The sequence below is a fragment of the Chiloscyllium plagiosum genome, unplaced genomic scaffold (assembly GCF_037043375.1).
Source record: "Chiloscyllium plagiosum isolate Xiang-an unplaced genomic scaffold, Cpla_swu_hap1 HiC_scaffold_12, whole genome shotgun sequence".
In the NCBI taxonomy this organism is placed as follows: Eukaryota; Metazoa; Chordata; class Chondrichthyes; order Orectolobiformes; family Hemiscylliidae; genus Chiloscyllium; species Chiloscyllium plagiosum.
This window is the reverse complement of record NW_028270150.1, coordinates 82818995-82834836: the sequence shown is the minus strand read 5'-3', so window position 1 is coordinate 82834836 and position 15842 is coordinate 82818995. Positions and strand designations below refer to the sequence as shown.

Here is a 15842-nt window from a genome sequence, read left to right as displayed (position 1 = left end):
CTGATTGGTTCTAAAGAACGGTCACTGTATCTGAAATATTAATTCTGATGCGTCTCCAAAGATGCTGCCAGCGCTGCTGATTTTTTCAAGCAATTTTTGCTTCTGTACTCTCGGATTGGATCCTGGGTAGCTAAACAGTTTGGAATGTGAACAATACAGGGAGAAAATCTTCAAACTGCTGGAAGAGTGATGTGCTTCTCTCCCTGCAATAAAAGTCTGGACTTCCAAATGTTTTAATGAGACAAAATTGAGATCATCCATGTCTAAAGGTCAGGTAAGAGGTCAATGTACCAACTTCCCTTCCTTCCTCAAAAGGAATTAATGATTTCTATGAAGACAGACTAAAGAACAGAAAGTTCTGCTAAGCAAAAGAGCAATTAGTGTGAAACTCACCTGCTGATGCTCTTGGTGGTGACCCCAGATAGTTTTTTTAAAAACTCCTCCACCCTTAAAACTATTTTTATTTGGCTTGTCAGTGTCAATGTCTGCATATGTATGCGGAGTTTTTAAAAACAGTTTTAGAGTTTTAACCAGTCGAGGCATATGGTTATAGTTCATAGCTGCTTACTTGTGATGACAATTTGATTGTATTAAATATTAAGTCTTATTAAGCACAGGAACCTCATCAGTTTTCTGTTAATTTTATTCCAACAGATAGATACATTGAGATCTTTGGATGCTTTAATTAAGTCATTAACCTTTATGGTGACTCAAGAATCATGGGAATCAGTCATTTTTCCAAGTGGATTGGAACACCATGTGATCTGCATGATCTACCACGTCTTCAGATAACATTGTCAATCATAATCACGTAACTGAGGAAGGAGGAGGAATAAAGGAAAGACTTTTGGGGTTCAGCAGTTAAGTAGAAAAAGAGTTAAGGGTCGGATTTTTGAGGAGGAATCGATGACAGTTATTTTAAAAGAGCAAACATACAAAAGGAAAAAATAATTTGATACAAAGGTAAAAATTAAAACGTTAGTAAAGTATCTGTGAAAGTAAAATACTGTAAAAGATGTTTACAAGTCTGTCAAAGCAGTTACAATAATATTGTTTTCTTGGAGGCAGGAACAGGAGAAATTCTATAAGCAATGAGGAAATTATTGAGACACTGGACAAATTTTTATGTCTGCCTTTACAAGTAGAAAATACAAATTCCACACTGGAAATATAGGGGAACCAAGTGACTAAGAATTATGAAGAACGTCAGATAATTAATATCAGCAGAGATAAAGCAGTGGAGAAATTTAAGGAACTAAATTACAACAATTCCTCAGGACCTGATTGCCTACATCTGGGGTTCTCAAAAAGGTAGCCGCAGTGATAGATGGCAGACACCCTGGACAGAGTTTTCTAAAGTTCCCAAAGGTTCTAAAAATGGTCCTAGCAACTTATAAATGATTAAATATCACTGCTATTCTAGAAAGGAGAAAGAGAGAAAACATGGTGTTATAGGTCAGTGTGACATCAGATATTGAGAAAATTCTGAGGAAATTTTAGCTATGCACTTAGAAAAATTAGTATTACAGACAACTTTGGGAGGCAAGCTGATTCTCAAGTCCCACTAGTCTGGAGGTCACAAGATGTTAATGATATACAGTCAGTTCTGCTATAACGCATATTTTTTAACGCAAATGAGCTTTAAAGCGACTGAAGAATTTAGACTGTTATTTGTAGAACATGAACTTTCCTTACCTGTACTGGCTATTATGCGATTCCGGCTCCATTAGTTTAAATTGCGCAGTTATTGCACCTTGTTCTTATAACATGAGATTGCATAAGAATGGGACTATTGTGTTATATCAGAACTGTATTGGCTTTTGAATTCAAGAAGATTTGAGTTTTAGAGGGATGTTTTACTGCATTTATACATGCTTTATTGAGTCCACACATGGAGTATTGTATGCGGTTTTGATCTCCTTACCCAAGGAAGGATATACTTACCACAGAGAGTGAGTGTTGATTCGGCTGATACTGGGGATGGCAGGATTGTCTTATGGTGAGAGGCTGGTTTGACTGGTTCAGTATTCACTAGATTTTAGGAGGATGAGAAAAATTCTTGTTGAGCATAAAATTTTAGTATGGCTTGACAGACTAAATGCAGTGAGGATGTTTCCTCTGGTTGGGGAGTCTACAACTGGGGTGGGTGTGGGGGTAGTGGAAGAAGAGGGGGACATAGTTGCACGAGACTATTTTGAACTGAGGTGAGGAAGCATATCTTCACTCAAAAGGTGGAGTACCTGTGGAATTCTCTACCACAGAAGGCAATGGAGGCCAAGTCACTGACGATTCAAGAAAACAACTGAGATTTTTAAAATTTTCAAGAGTTAAGGAGAGAAAGCTAGAATATGGCATTGAGATAGGATTAGATATGAACATTACTTTGAGTGGTACAGCAGGCTCAAAGGGCCGATTGACCAATTCTTCTGTGTTTATCAAAGCATGCAATAAGTCTGTTGGAATTAAGTGAACAAAAATCCTTGACCAATTTACTGTATTTAACAAAAATTACTGTTTGTTATAATCTGATCATATGTAAACAGCTATGAACTGTTCACATATGGCTTTACTGTTAAAACTCTAACCCGGTTTTAAAATCCAGAGACATATAGACAAACAAAAATAAAATTCTGGAGGAGAGGGAAAAGAAAACTGAAAAACAGAATTCAACAGCAGACTACAGGGATCACTGAGATGAACATCTAATTTGCTAGGAATTTCTGTTCTTCAATCTCTTTTTGCCAACTTCCTTCATTTCTTCATAGGAAATGCTGATTAAGAGCAACAGGTTACAGTAGCTGGTGGGACAAAATAACTGGCTTTGTTCAGGTCTTGGATATTTTTACGGCAGAAAGCGAGATACACAAACTGCTGTTCCAGAGATCTGAAGGTTTCTCACTGTACCAATCACAGATCAGGCTATTTAGCTACTAGGTGTTATCAGACTGATGAACTATGGCATCCATGAGTGGTCAGGAAGGAGAGATAACAGTATTGTCAGGGGAACAGACATATTCTTTGTGGCGAGGATTGAGAGTCCCAATGGCTGTGTTGCCTCCCTGATGTCTGGATTCAGGATGTCTCATCTGGGCTGCAGAGGAACTTGGGAGTAGAGGGGAAAGATCCAATTGCTGTGATCCACACAGGTAACAATGGCAAAGGCAGAACAAGGCAACATATTTCACAGACAGAATATCAGCAGCTAGGGCCGAATTAGAAAGCAGACCCAAAAAGATAGTAATGTCTGGGTTACGACCACAGCCATGAGCTAATTGGCACAGGGCCAACAAGATTAAACTGGAAAATACATGGCTCAAAGATTGAGAGAAATGGGTTCAAATTCATGAGATTCTGGCACCAGTGCTGGGGAAAGAAGGGGCTGTTCTGATGGAAAGGGCTCCATTTAAGTCATGCTGGGACCAGAGTCCTGATGAATTGCACAACTAGGACTGCAGATATGGTTTTAAACTAAATAGTGCGCGCATGCCTGGAGAGGCAAGGAGATTCAGTTGCATGGAAAGTCAGAAACTCAACAGATAAAGGAGGCAGTAGGATTGCAGGTTATTGATAGGGCTGATTGTTACCAGAAAATACAAGGGACAGCATATCATATTGAGTCAAAGAACTATGAAAGTGTAGTGAATTTCAATAATAGAAGAAGCTTAAAAAGGCTTTGTATCCTAATGCACGAAGCATTCGGAATAAGGCTGATGAACTAATGGGGCATATCAAGATACATGACTGTGATCTCATATCCATTATGGATACATGGTTACAAGGGGATCAAAAATTTAGGGATTCCATGATTCTAAGATACTTCAAACTAAAGAGTACAGAGGAGGAATTAAGTAACTCATCACTATAGTTTGTCTAATACTACTTTAAAGGCAGATAAGACCTCTAGCCTAGATGGCTTACATCCTAGGATCCTAAAAGTAGCTCCAAAGATAATTGACGCACTGGCTGTAATTAGATAAATATCTTTGGATTCAAGAGAAGTACCGGAGGACTGGAAAACTATCAAGGTAACATCCCTGTTCAAAAAGTGAGGAAAGTAAACAGCTGGTAACGATAGGCCAACTAGCCTAATCTATATTGTTGGACTCAATTAAGAAAATAATAGCAGAAAATGTGGAAAATCCTAATCTAAATTAGCATGGTTTTATAAAAGGGCAATCGTTTCTGATGAATTTTAGAGATTTTTGACGAAATCTCAACCAGACTGGATAGAGGAGAACCAGTAGATACATGGGGTATTTGGCATTCCAAAAGGTGTTCAGCAAGGTACATCACAAAAGGATAAACCATAACACAAGAGCCCACTGTGTTGGAGATAGCATATTGGCATGAATAGAGAATTAGCAATTGGGCAGGGAACAGCAAGTGGGATAAGAGGTTTTTTCAGGTTGGCAACCTGTGACAAGAAAGGTTCCAAAAGGGTCAGTGCTGGGACCTCAACTGTTTACAATACATAATGACTTGGAGGATGGAAATGAATGCACTGTAGCCAAATTTTCAGATGACACAAAAATAGATGTAAAGGCAGGTTGTAAAAGGGAAATATTTTCAGAGAAATATTGACAGTTGTGGGCAAATATTTGGTATAATGTGGGGTAAGTACAAAGTTTCAGAAGGGAGATAAAAGAACAGAATATTATTTAAATGGAGAGAAACTGCAGAAAGCTGCAACACAAAAAGGGACTTGGGACACTTGTACCCAAAACAAAGAAAACTAGCACATAGATGCAGCAAGTAATCAGGAAAGTTAACAGATGTTGGCCCTTATTTCAAGAGGGTTAGTGTAGAAGAGTAAGGAAATCTTCATGCAACTATACAAGGTGCTGGTGAGATCATATTTGAAGTACCGTGAGTAGTTTTGAACACCCTTATTTAAAAGATATCATTTCATTGGAGGCAGTTAAGAGAATATTCACTAGGATGATCCTGAGTATCGAGGGACAGCCTTATGAACAAAGGCAATCTACTCACTGACGTTCAGAAGAATGAGATGTGATCTTACAGAAATGTATAGGATCCTTAAGGGCTTGACAGGGTAAATTCTGAGAGGATGTTTCCTGTCATAGGATAATCGAAGACCAGAGATATAGTCTCAGAGTAAAGGGGTGGCAATTGCTCACAATGTGGTATCCTCTACACTGGGGAAACAAAGCACAGGTTGGGCAACTGCCTTGCAGGAATATCCATCGTCTGTCTATAAAAAGAGGAGTTTCGAGTGCCATATATTAGTTTTACCTGTTTTCTGCATGATGAGGTTTTCTTTTAGTTAACCGTGTTGGAGAAGTGCCACTAGATTTGTCCAACAGCCTCTGAGTCTGGAACACAGTGTGATTTAAGCATTGTTCTGTGAGGTATCTTTCAGATGGATTTAGCTTCAGCAAGTTCTTCAAACAGAAAAAAAATGATAATACAAGTTAATCCACACAACTGCACCTTAGAAGTAGTTTGTTTCTGTCTACGCTCCATACCTCAGGGTGCAATTTGTTTGATTTTAATTGAAAAATGGAAGCCACTTACAAGAGACTTTCAAAACAGGTGATGTAACTCCAGAATCATTAGTAAAGCAAAAAAAACAAGAAACAAAACTGAAATAATCATATTCCTCAAAATTATTCTGCCAATGTTTCAAAGCTTTCATACCTTCATAAGGTCCAACATAACTCCACTAATAACGCCCAGGTATCTTCTGTCCAGAGTCTGAGGGTGGTTTACAGCAGGGAACTGGAAGCAAAGGGTTCACTGATCATATTTGAGCAAGGAATACTCAAAAGTCAAAAATGCATTTCAAATTATATTTAAATATCCTAATGCATTCATTCTTTTTAAAAAATGGGAAAAGTATCTTATACAAGACATCTGCTAACACTGAATAGAGTTGCAATTAATGAATCAATTTAAAAAATGTATTTTATAGGGTTAGTTTTTAACACATTCATGCAAAATTTGTGCAGAGTGTAAACTTTAGTCTCAAACTAATACAATTGGCAAGCCACTCTAATTTTTCAAAAGACTTTTTTGCTTTGCTAAAGAATGAAAGATACTTCAGTTTTTGAATTCTAGTTCACACTCAAAATCATTTTATGGAAACACCTTGCACAGCTGCTTAATTCAGATGATCACTGGACCACATCAGGCAAGTTATTCTGATCAAAGATAGATATGCTCACCATATTTACCAAAACATTTTACTAATGGACTGTCTGTAAACAAGTCTCATTGGGTAGCACTTTTCCAAGTTGACAGTGATGTTGGTGTTTGCGTGGATGGGAGCTGCTGCTGAAAAAACACATTTGTGTGGAATGTATTTTTGCAATCAATACAGGAAGCGCCAATAGACTATTGCGACTGGGTCAGCTCTTTGAAAGAGCCATTTATTGTGGATTATAAATGTGTCATGTATTATAAAAATATTATGTATTATAATTGGTCTGTGTTATGCTGGAACATTGCACCTTTCAGAGGTGAATCATGTGATCACTGGTGAGTCATCAGCCAGGTTCATGGGCTGTTGCAAATTTGGCTTGTTTTACTTTACAGAATGCACAGCCACCGAATAAATCTGACTGTTGGACCTGCAGTAGAATAACTGCGCAGTGCTTTTAGACGACTGGAGCCGAGAATACTATCCAGTTCAACCCAGATCTTTCTCTGCACTCCTGCAAATTGTTCCTGCTCAAATATATATCCACTTTTAAAACTACTATTGAAACAGCCTTCTACAGAAATGAATTCCAGATCACAGCAACACACTGAATTATGTAAGCTTTTTTTCTCATTATCCTTTTGAAAGAACAAAGTTTACACTCCCTATTCTTTTAAAACACTTTATAATTTTGAAAACTTTTATTACATATCCCCTTAATCTTTTCTTTCAGGAAGCAAATAACAGCTTCTCTACTGTTTCTACAAAACTCAAGCCCCCCATCTCTGAAACTATTCTAATAAATCGCCTCTACATGTTCTCAAATTTATCAACATTTAACACAATATCTTTGTTTTTATACTTATGTTTTTTTTTTAAGCAACCTCATTCTCCTTTCCTAAGGAAAGAGGCAGAAGGAATTTGTTCAGATGAGTGAATATTTTTTTAAACAAAGCAAGTCAGAAAGTCATGCATCAATTGGGAGAAGACATGGCAAAAGTATCTAGGAGAATCCTTGTGGCTTTAATGGATAAACTTTCATACTGTTTGGTTTATGACAGGAAGCGTAAATACAACTTAGTTGTTAGTTTTGTCTTGACTTCAGTGCAGAAGAATAGTGTTTTCACAGATCCATTCAGTACAAGCAAGATTAGTTCAGTTCAGGGGATCCAGTCACTTCAGCAGAAATATCTTTCTTGTATATGGTGTTTCCAAGCTTGTATACAGTCTTCAAATTGTTACGACTCTGAACACTAAGATCTTCAGAACAATGCCCACAAACTCAAAGTGCAAGTAAAACTTCCTCTGCAGTTTACAAAGGATAAAAAACTAGTAAAGGCAGCAAGTTGAAATTGCGGCATGATAGTTCAGTGGTTAGCACTGCTTCCTCACAGCGCCAAGAACTCGGGTATGATTCCACCCTCCACTGTTTGTCTGTGTGAAATATGCATATTCTCCCTGTGTCTGTGTGGGTTTCCTCCGGGTGCTCTGGTTTCCCCCAAATTCCAAAGATGTGTAAATTAGGTGGATTGGCACTGCTAAATTACTCCGTAATGTCCAATGATCTATCAAACCCGATTTGACTTTGGGATCTGACTTGCCCAGTGATACCATTGGCTGGAATCATCAAATTGTAGTGCTGGACATTTATGATGCACATTGGAAGACACCAAAATATTTAATAAACCTATAATTTTGTACTGTGCTCACAGGTCAAGTGTTCTTCCTGTTATTTAACTTATGAAATCTGATAGGACTTTAGTTGCAATGCATTGTAACAGCCACATAGTTGCACATAAAGTTTATTTTCAAAACTGACTTTTGTGATAAAACACTTCAAAAAAACATCTGCTGCTCTTCACCATAAATGATTGAAGTTTGCGTGGCAGAATATTTTAGGATGATGACAAAAACAGAACGAATCACAACAAAAACTTGGAGATAGATGCAGCAAATGTATCAAATAAAGTTCAATTAAAACTAAGATTAACAGATTTCAAAAAATTGATTAACGACACATCATTTTTAAAAAAATCTCATTATTGCTATGGTGCAGAAGGTGGCTATTTGCTCCATTGTTTCTGCACCTGCTTTCTGAATAAGCATTGTGAATTAGTGCCATTCTCCTGCTTTTTCCTTACATCCCTACAAATTGTTTATATTTTTTAAAAAATCATCTAATACCCTCTTTGATGCTTTGTTTGAATCAGCCTCCACCTCACTGCTAGCCCTGCATTCCAGACTGAGAAAAAGAAAAGTTTTAGCCTCATTTGCTTCCTTGCAGATTACTTTAAATCTGTTGCCTGATCATTCTCAATTGTTTTACATTTTCTCCCAATCTACCCCGTCCAGACCCCTCAAATTTGACAATTAGCCTTTACTCAGAGGGAAAACAGTATCCATTGCTCCCAACTATACTCATACCCTGAAGTTTGTCATCCTTAACATCGTTCTTGTAAAATGTTTCTGCAATGCATTTATATGCTTGCCCAAGTGTGCCTCATAACAACAGCTAGTCCTCATCTGGATTGTTGTATACTGTTTTATACAAGTTCAGCAAAATAGCTTAAGACTCCTAGAATCCATACAAAATGGAAGCAGGCCATTCACTCCATCAAGTTTACACCAATACTCCAAACAGCATCCTACCCACACTTGCACTCCTACCCTATCCCTATAATCCTTCATTTCCCATGGCTATTCCACTTAACCTGCACATCCCTGGATACTATGAGCAATCTAGCATAGCCAATTCACTTAAACTGCACATCTTTGGATTGTGGGAGGAAACAGGAGCACCCGGAGGAAACCTACACAGACACGGGGAGACTTGAGCAAATTCCACACAGACAGACAGTTACTGGAAGATGGAATTGTACCTAGATCTCTGGCACGGTGAGGCAGCAGTGCTAACCACCGTGTCTCTCCTATACTTTATGATCTTTTATTACTTAAAGCCCAGAATATTATTTACTTTATTAACTATTTTTCCAACCATCCTGCCACCTTTCATGACAAATGCACAATTACACAAGGTCTCTCTCCACATCTGCATTCCCTTAAGAGTTTGCACCCTTTACTTTACACTGTTTTTCCAAGTTTCTTGCATCTCACACTTAGAGTCATAGAGATGTACAGCATGGAAACAGACCCCTCGGTCCAACCCGCCCATGCCGACCAGATATCCCAACCCAATCTAGTCTATCAAGTTCTGCATGATTCACCTCTTAGCTTACAATACTTCCAACTTGGAAAGTTTCCCTTGTAAAGCAACGTCTAGATCATTAATATATCTCAGGAAAAGCAAAGGTCCAGATACCAAATCCTGGAGAACTCAACTGCAAATGTTCCTCAAGCCCTGTATCTTATTGATCAGCCAATTTTGTATTCACGTTGTGAACTTACCTTTTATTCAATGAGTTATAACTTTACTCAAGTCTATCGTGTGGCACTTTATTGAATACCTTCTGGAAATCCATGTACACCATATCAGAAGCATTACCCTCATCAAACCCTCTACTACTCTTCAGAAGTTGCATCAAGTTAGTAAAACATGATTTTCATTGAAAAAGCAATGCTGGTTCTTAATTAGACTACATTTGTCTATGTAACTATTAATTCTGTCTTGACCTATTGTTTCCAGAGTTTTCTCCACCCAAGTGAAACTGGTTACCTGTAATTGTCAGGCTTATCATTACAATTTCTTTTTTGAAAAGGGCATAATGTTTCTCCAATCTACTGGCATTACCCCAGACTCCACTCACTTCCTTTCGCATCTTATGCTGTCCGAAGTGCCTTGTCAACTTTAAGTACAGACAATCCATTCAATACCTCTTATCAATTTAGAACACTTCTAATGAGTGAATTTCCTGCTTGTTCTTCCTTGCCTGGGTCACTGGTAAACAGAGGCACACAGTATTCATTTAATATCTCACAATTGTTAGTCTCTAACCAGCTCTACTCCCTTTTACCATTCATTTTGCCATTTAGTTGCCGACACAAGATTTTGGGACTTCCCTTTTTGTGAGCTACCAAACTCTTTTCAAAATCCATCTTTGCTTACCTTATTTGCCCCTTCACCTCCTTTCTGAACACTTTGTAGGGACACACACAAAGAAGACCCAAGACAGGTGGCATCACCAAGAGCAGGTGAGGGGAGGTGAGCTGATACAACAACCCAAAATAGGCAGTCAGATACAGAGCTAGATTCATTGAAACTGACAGGAATACATCTGACCTACTATATTGAAAGGAGCAAGCAGTTCAGTGAGTCTCTGGTAAGTGGTTACTAATTGCCTATCTGGGTGAATGTCCTTATCCTGAATGTCATCAACTCCCTAAGCACCTTATCCATTATCCATCACTCTTTATCTTACAGATACACCACAGTAAACCATTGCTCAAGCTCTAAACCCCAGAGCTCAACTTCTGCAACCATTGACACTTCCTGCAAATATGTACACCCAGAGCTGGTAAAGTGTCCATGTCTTCAAACATACCACACAATGAATATTCCATTTGGCTGAGGTGCCGTGCCACAGCTTAAGCTTATTTTTAATTTATGTCTACTATAAATTAAAAATTAGAGAGTAGAACATATAATTACTCCCCTTGCTCACCAATTAGCTCCTTCTCTTGTACATGTAATTTGTATACCTAAGGACCAATTCCTAAACCATTAACAAGTTCTTAAAAAAATCTCATTCCAACTCACCCCACCCCCAGCTCTCTATTTAAGCAACATTCCCATGGTAAGTCAGACTGAGATGTCATATCTATATGTTCTAAAACTAATGAGCTAGCTGAGCCCATGACAGAAAAAAAAGTTCAAACCAGATTCCTTAATTAATCTACTTGTTGCTACACAGTCGATAATTTCTATATTCTTTCTTGGTTCACTGAAATTAAACCGTAACTTTCAGTTAAATGTTTAACTGATAAATACAACCAATTTTGACTTTCAGAAAGAAATTTCCTCAACTCACCAAAACTCCCAGCACTCTATTCAAGTCATACTTAATGTTATTAAGTAAAATTTCTAATAACCCATAAAAAACTGTGACTGAAATAACTCCATAGAGGGCATTATCTTGTCACCAAGTCACCCTTTATTTACATTTGGAGAGTTCCTGACATTGATCCAGCTTCCTCAGAGCCAGCTGAGTGAACAGAATCATCAGATCTGTCAGCCAGGGCTCCCTGAGTGGGGCTGTTAGTCTATTCCAATCAGGGAACCCATACTCCATAGGCTGACCTCATTACAATAATAACATTCCACCCCCCCCCCCCCCCCCCTGAATCAGAGAACATAAGCCGATTATTTTTCTTGCAGCTTCTCCCAGCGTGTTTTAGCATGGGTCTGGTTCTTCCAACTCTGCCTTGGATGCAGGTGGCATTTTACACAGGAGCTTTCCTCTTGCATCCAGAACACCTTAGAAGAAATTCATTTTCTTCTTCAGGCAGCAAAGACACCAAGGCAGCAACATGTGCCACATCCATTTCAGATATGGAGGTCTCTTCAACACTTGGAGAGGGCGAATCTATGGGTTCCATCAGAATTTCTGACTGTTCCGAGGAGCCAGGCACGTTTTGCCCCCACCCCGTTTAAGGACTATCACACCTACATGAACTTTATAAGTCACTGGACCTGACCTTTGTCTCTTACTCATACTGTTTTCATGGTTCCTATGCAAAATTCTCCTGAAATAAACTATTTCTCTCACTTAGTGGAGTCTTGTGTCAGGCACTGATGTTCCTGATGCCATCACCACCCACAACTCCCCTCCTCCAAGTCTGGGAAGATCAGATTTAATTTGGTATGGAGCTTTCTCTTCATTAGGAACTCTGCTAATCCCTGCAGTTGCATGAGGGGTGGTCCTATAATCAAATTGACAATAGGACAGTTTGGTATCAGTGAAGCTGTAGGCTTTCTTTAAGTGTGCCTTCAAAGTTTGGACCATTGGATGATTGACAGTATGGAGCTGTCCTTTGATGCAGAATGCCATTCAACTTTAGGATTATACTCAAATGGCCCATTATCTGTGACCAACACTTCTGGGAATCAGTGCTTTGCAAAAAAGCCGCACAGTTTTTCTATCGCCATCTTTATATATGATAAATTAATTTTATGCATATCCCAACCACTTTGAGTGGCGTCCAAATTGACCAAGAACATTCAGCCCATTAAAGGACCTGCATTTTAGACACATAAGAGAGTCCAGGGTTTACCTGGCGAATGTGGGGAAGCTGCTGGCAGTAAGTTTTGTCCTGGTTGGCACTCTGGGCACTGACCAACCAATGCAGAACCCTGGTGTTCAGCCAGTATCTGGTGACGACCTTTGCGCAGGATGATAATTCTTGCTTCCCATAATAATATGCCGTCCTCTAATGTGATCTGGTCTCTCCAGATCCAAAAAGATTTCAGCTCTGGGTGTGACATCCCTTTGGTTTCCCCATCATCCCCAGCTGTTTCAGTTTTGCCAGGATCAGATCATTCTGCGACCAAAGACTGATATTGTCAGCTGTGACTGGAAGTGTGTCCAGAAAATTTAAAACCATTGGCTCAACGGATCTGTATTTGCTATTTGGCCTCCTAGGCAATATTCCAACTTGTAATTATACATACTTAGTATATGGGTATAAACCCTTATGGGTATTAATTGTAGCAGACTTCTGGGAATCCTCATCTAACCGTAACTACATGTGGTTCACATCCAGCTTCTTGAAGGATAGCGCACACCCACCCCCACCAGTTTTGTGTATAAATCCTCTATGCGAGGGCTTGGGTATTTATCCACTGCAAAAAGTGGCTTACTGTTTATTTAAAATCCCCACAAAGGTGAACTGACCTGTCGGGCTTCATAATCGGTAGTTCAGGTGCTGCCCATTCTGCAAACTGGACTGATTCGATGATTCCTTCACTTTCCAGCCTTCTGATTTCTGTCTCTACTTTTGCCCGTAAGGTAAATGGCACTGGACAGGCTTTACAGAATCATGGAATTGCTTCCTGATCAACATGCAAAGTGACCTTGGCTCCTTGGATAGACCCCAGACCTTCATGAAAAACTTCCAGGTATTAAATGGTTATGGACTAGGCCAGACCACTCAAAACATTCATACGCAGGCAGCACAGACCATAACTTTGCAATTTGTTTCCAGATTAGGTTAGCGAGGTTGACTACCAGGTTTAAAACAGACAAAAAAAATCTATTCACAAAATTACACAATGAAACACGAAGAACAGATTAAAGAACACCTACAGAACTCAGTCTCTCCAAACTAGACTTAATTATGCTGTTCCGAATATATACAACAGTCCCAATAAACAAACCCCTTTTAAAACACAGTACAAAAAAAAGGGTCAGATGCTTACAGGTTGAAGTTAGAAGGGCAGAAGAAAGAGTATTCACACAGCTCATTGTTGAACTCCTCACCAGTTCTGGACTGAACTAAACTGCTCAGCTAGAGAGCTGATCACTCCTCTTTCATTCTACAGGTCACGCCTAAAACATGAACATTTTGGCCTGAAGTCTGATCTGTTTACATATCATCAAAAGGCTTCTCAAAATCCTTTTCATCTCTGTACCAAACCAGTCTGATCGGAGCCTGGTCTGGTTTATTACCCCTCTGAAAAAAAAAATCAAGGACAGAGTAACCTTGAACCAAGTAACAGATTTTAGAAAAAAAAAGGACTAGCTTTGCGACAACCTTCCGACTTGATTCAGACAGCCATTTTCTAATTGAAAAATGTTGAGCCAATCTCGGTGAATCTTTCTCAACCAATTTCGTCCCAGCAAGCTTGGGCTGAAGCCTTTACAACAATTACTGGTAAATGAACCAGCTACCTCTCATAACAGACCAGAACTGAACCTTCATCTGTAAAGGTTCCCCAATATAGGTTCTCAGTCTAGTGGAGGTCTAACACAAACTTAAGGGTTGGAGTCCAGAGTGACTTTTATTGAAAACTTTATTGAAGGTTCTGCAATCATTGAAACGGCTGCACTGTTATCAACTCCCATTAGAAACAAGTAACCATTTAACCAAATGATTATTCCATTCGGTTCGGATTTGGATGTTGCTATGCAATTTAACTGCTATAAACCAGATGTAGGCAGACTTTCCAAGATGTGCATTCTCCTAGGTACTGGCCGATGAGTTCTGATACTCAATTTACATCTAGTGGGACTCTTTTGCGATTTCGAATCCGCATCCTGGCAGCAACTATAATGGCTTGCTGGCCCAGACCTGAAGAAAATGTTACCCGTTTGGCCAAGGCTTGGTTTTGTTTTGGGTTTTTGCTCTGGGCTGACCTAGAGTCCCCATGTTCAGGATATGCCCTGAGTGAGGCTCTGCAATTGCCTCCACTCAGGTTGTTTTACCCAAAGCTCAGTTGGTCAGGTGAGAGTGTCCACTTCCATCTGAATATCCTGCAATATCAGGCTCGACTTGCTACATTTGAAAGGTTCCAATCTGCAACGTTGACTCCCCGCTCCACTGATGTTGCTTGACCTGCTGGACTTTTTCCAGCTTCACATTTTATCGACTCTCACTTTTCCAGAATCTGCATCCTCACTATCTCCAAGTTGCTGAAAACTACAAAGCCTTTTCCAATGACAAAGGCAGTTATCGTGCCTGGTTGAAGTGCATTTGGGACTCAGAACTGATAGCATTCAGAATTAGAGGAAGACTTGGGGTCATAGTATTCCTTAACTAAATCCAGCAACTCTTGAAAGGTTTAGTATCTGGTGCGTCAGGGAAAATTAGGCTCCTGATAACAGAAAAGCCAAAGATCACAAGCTGTCAGGAGAATTACTCGTTGCTTTTCATCTGCAAAGTAATTTGCCTGGAAAAAAAATGCATTCTTTCCATATTTTAGGCCTTGTCTTTGACAGCAGGATCAAGTGGGTCCAGCTTCCCAAATAATGGCATGATGCCAGAAATGCTTACCCCACATCAAACATGATCATTGCGAACAAATTTGTTCAGGGACATGTTTTGTTCTAGCAGCCATTGAAATAACTCCAAGAGACCAGTACCCCATCACCAACTCACCCTTTATTTATATGTGGAAGGTCCCTGACACTGGTCCAGCTTCCACAAGCCAGCTCTCAGACTGAACGAGATTTCAGACACTCCAGTTTACACCTATCAGCCAGGGCTCCCTGATTGCAACAGATTAACTGCCCCACTCAGGGAATTCATTCTATGAGGTCCACCTCACTGACCTCATTACAATCACTACAGTGACAAACCTGTTACTGAAAATTTACACGCTCAATTTGCCCCATCTAATTATATCGAACTTATAATTTACTTTGAATTTGAAATATTTGATCAGAACAATGTAGATTGTTTTGCGAGATATATTTATTTCAATATTTGTATAGGAGAAATCGGAGTGCATTGTGATCCTTTCCTCAACTTGAAGTTTTTTTTAAAACACCATACCCGTAGGCCGTGAAAACGAGGATTACTATAAAAGAGCTTCATCTGCTCAGGTGGTAGTGGTCCCAATACTCTCTGAATTGTGTAAAGCTGATCTATTTCACTTTCTCCAGGAAAAAGTGGCTGTCCATCACTTAGTTCTCCAAGAATGCAACCCACAGACCACATATCAACAGCCTTTCCATATGGAGCTCTACGAAAAAAAAGAGAAGAAAAACAAAACATACAAAGAATTATG

General features: G+C 39.3%; 2 protein-coding genes across 6 annotated transcripts in view; one reads left to right on the top strand and one right to left on the bottom strand.

Moving 5' to 3' along the window:
- The window catches only part of LOC122554982 (cyclin-dependent kinase-like 5), a 155766-nt gene that overhangs the window by 43087 nt on the left and 96837 nt on the right, over positions 1–15842 (bottom strand). For all 3 annotated transcript variants that reach the window (XM_043700476.2, XM_087992991.1, XM_043700474.2), the window contains exons 9-11: positions 15608–15797; positions 5659–5739; positions 5254–5402 (exon numbers count right to left, since the gene is read on the bottom strand). In XM_043700476.2, coding sequence (XP_043556411.1) covers positions 5254–5402; positions 5659–5739; positions 15608–15797 — 420 coding nt within the window. The remainder of the gene's footprint in view (positions 1–5253; positions 5403–5658; positions 5740–15607; positions 15798–15842) is intronic.
- The window catches only part of LOC122554983 (retinoschisin), a 74548-nt gene that overhangs the window by 55111 nt on the left and 3595 nt on the right, over positions 1–15842 (top strand). The window contains exons 6-7 of one of the 3 annotated variants that reach the window (XR_006313124.2): positions 6556–6776; positions 13123–13232. Coding sequence is in view for 1 of the 3 variants with exons in the window: in XM_043700481.2 (XP_043556416.2) it covers positions 13123–13170 (48 nt within the window). In the remaining 2 variants the exon portion in view is untranslated. Of the gene's footprint in view, positions 1–6555; positions 6777–13122; positions 13234–15842 lie in introns of those variants that run through there. The other 2 variants (XR_015758920.1, XM_043700481.2) reach the window with 2 other exon arrangements.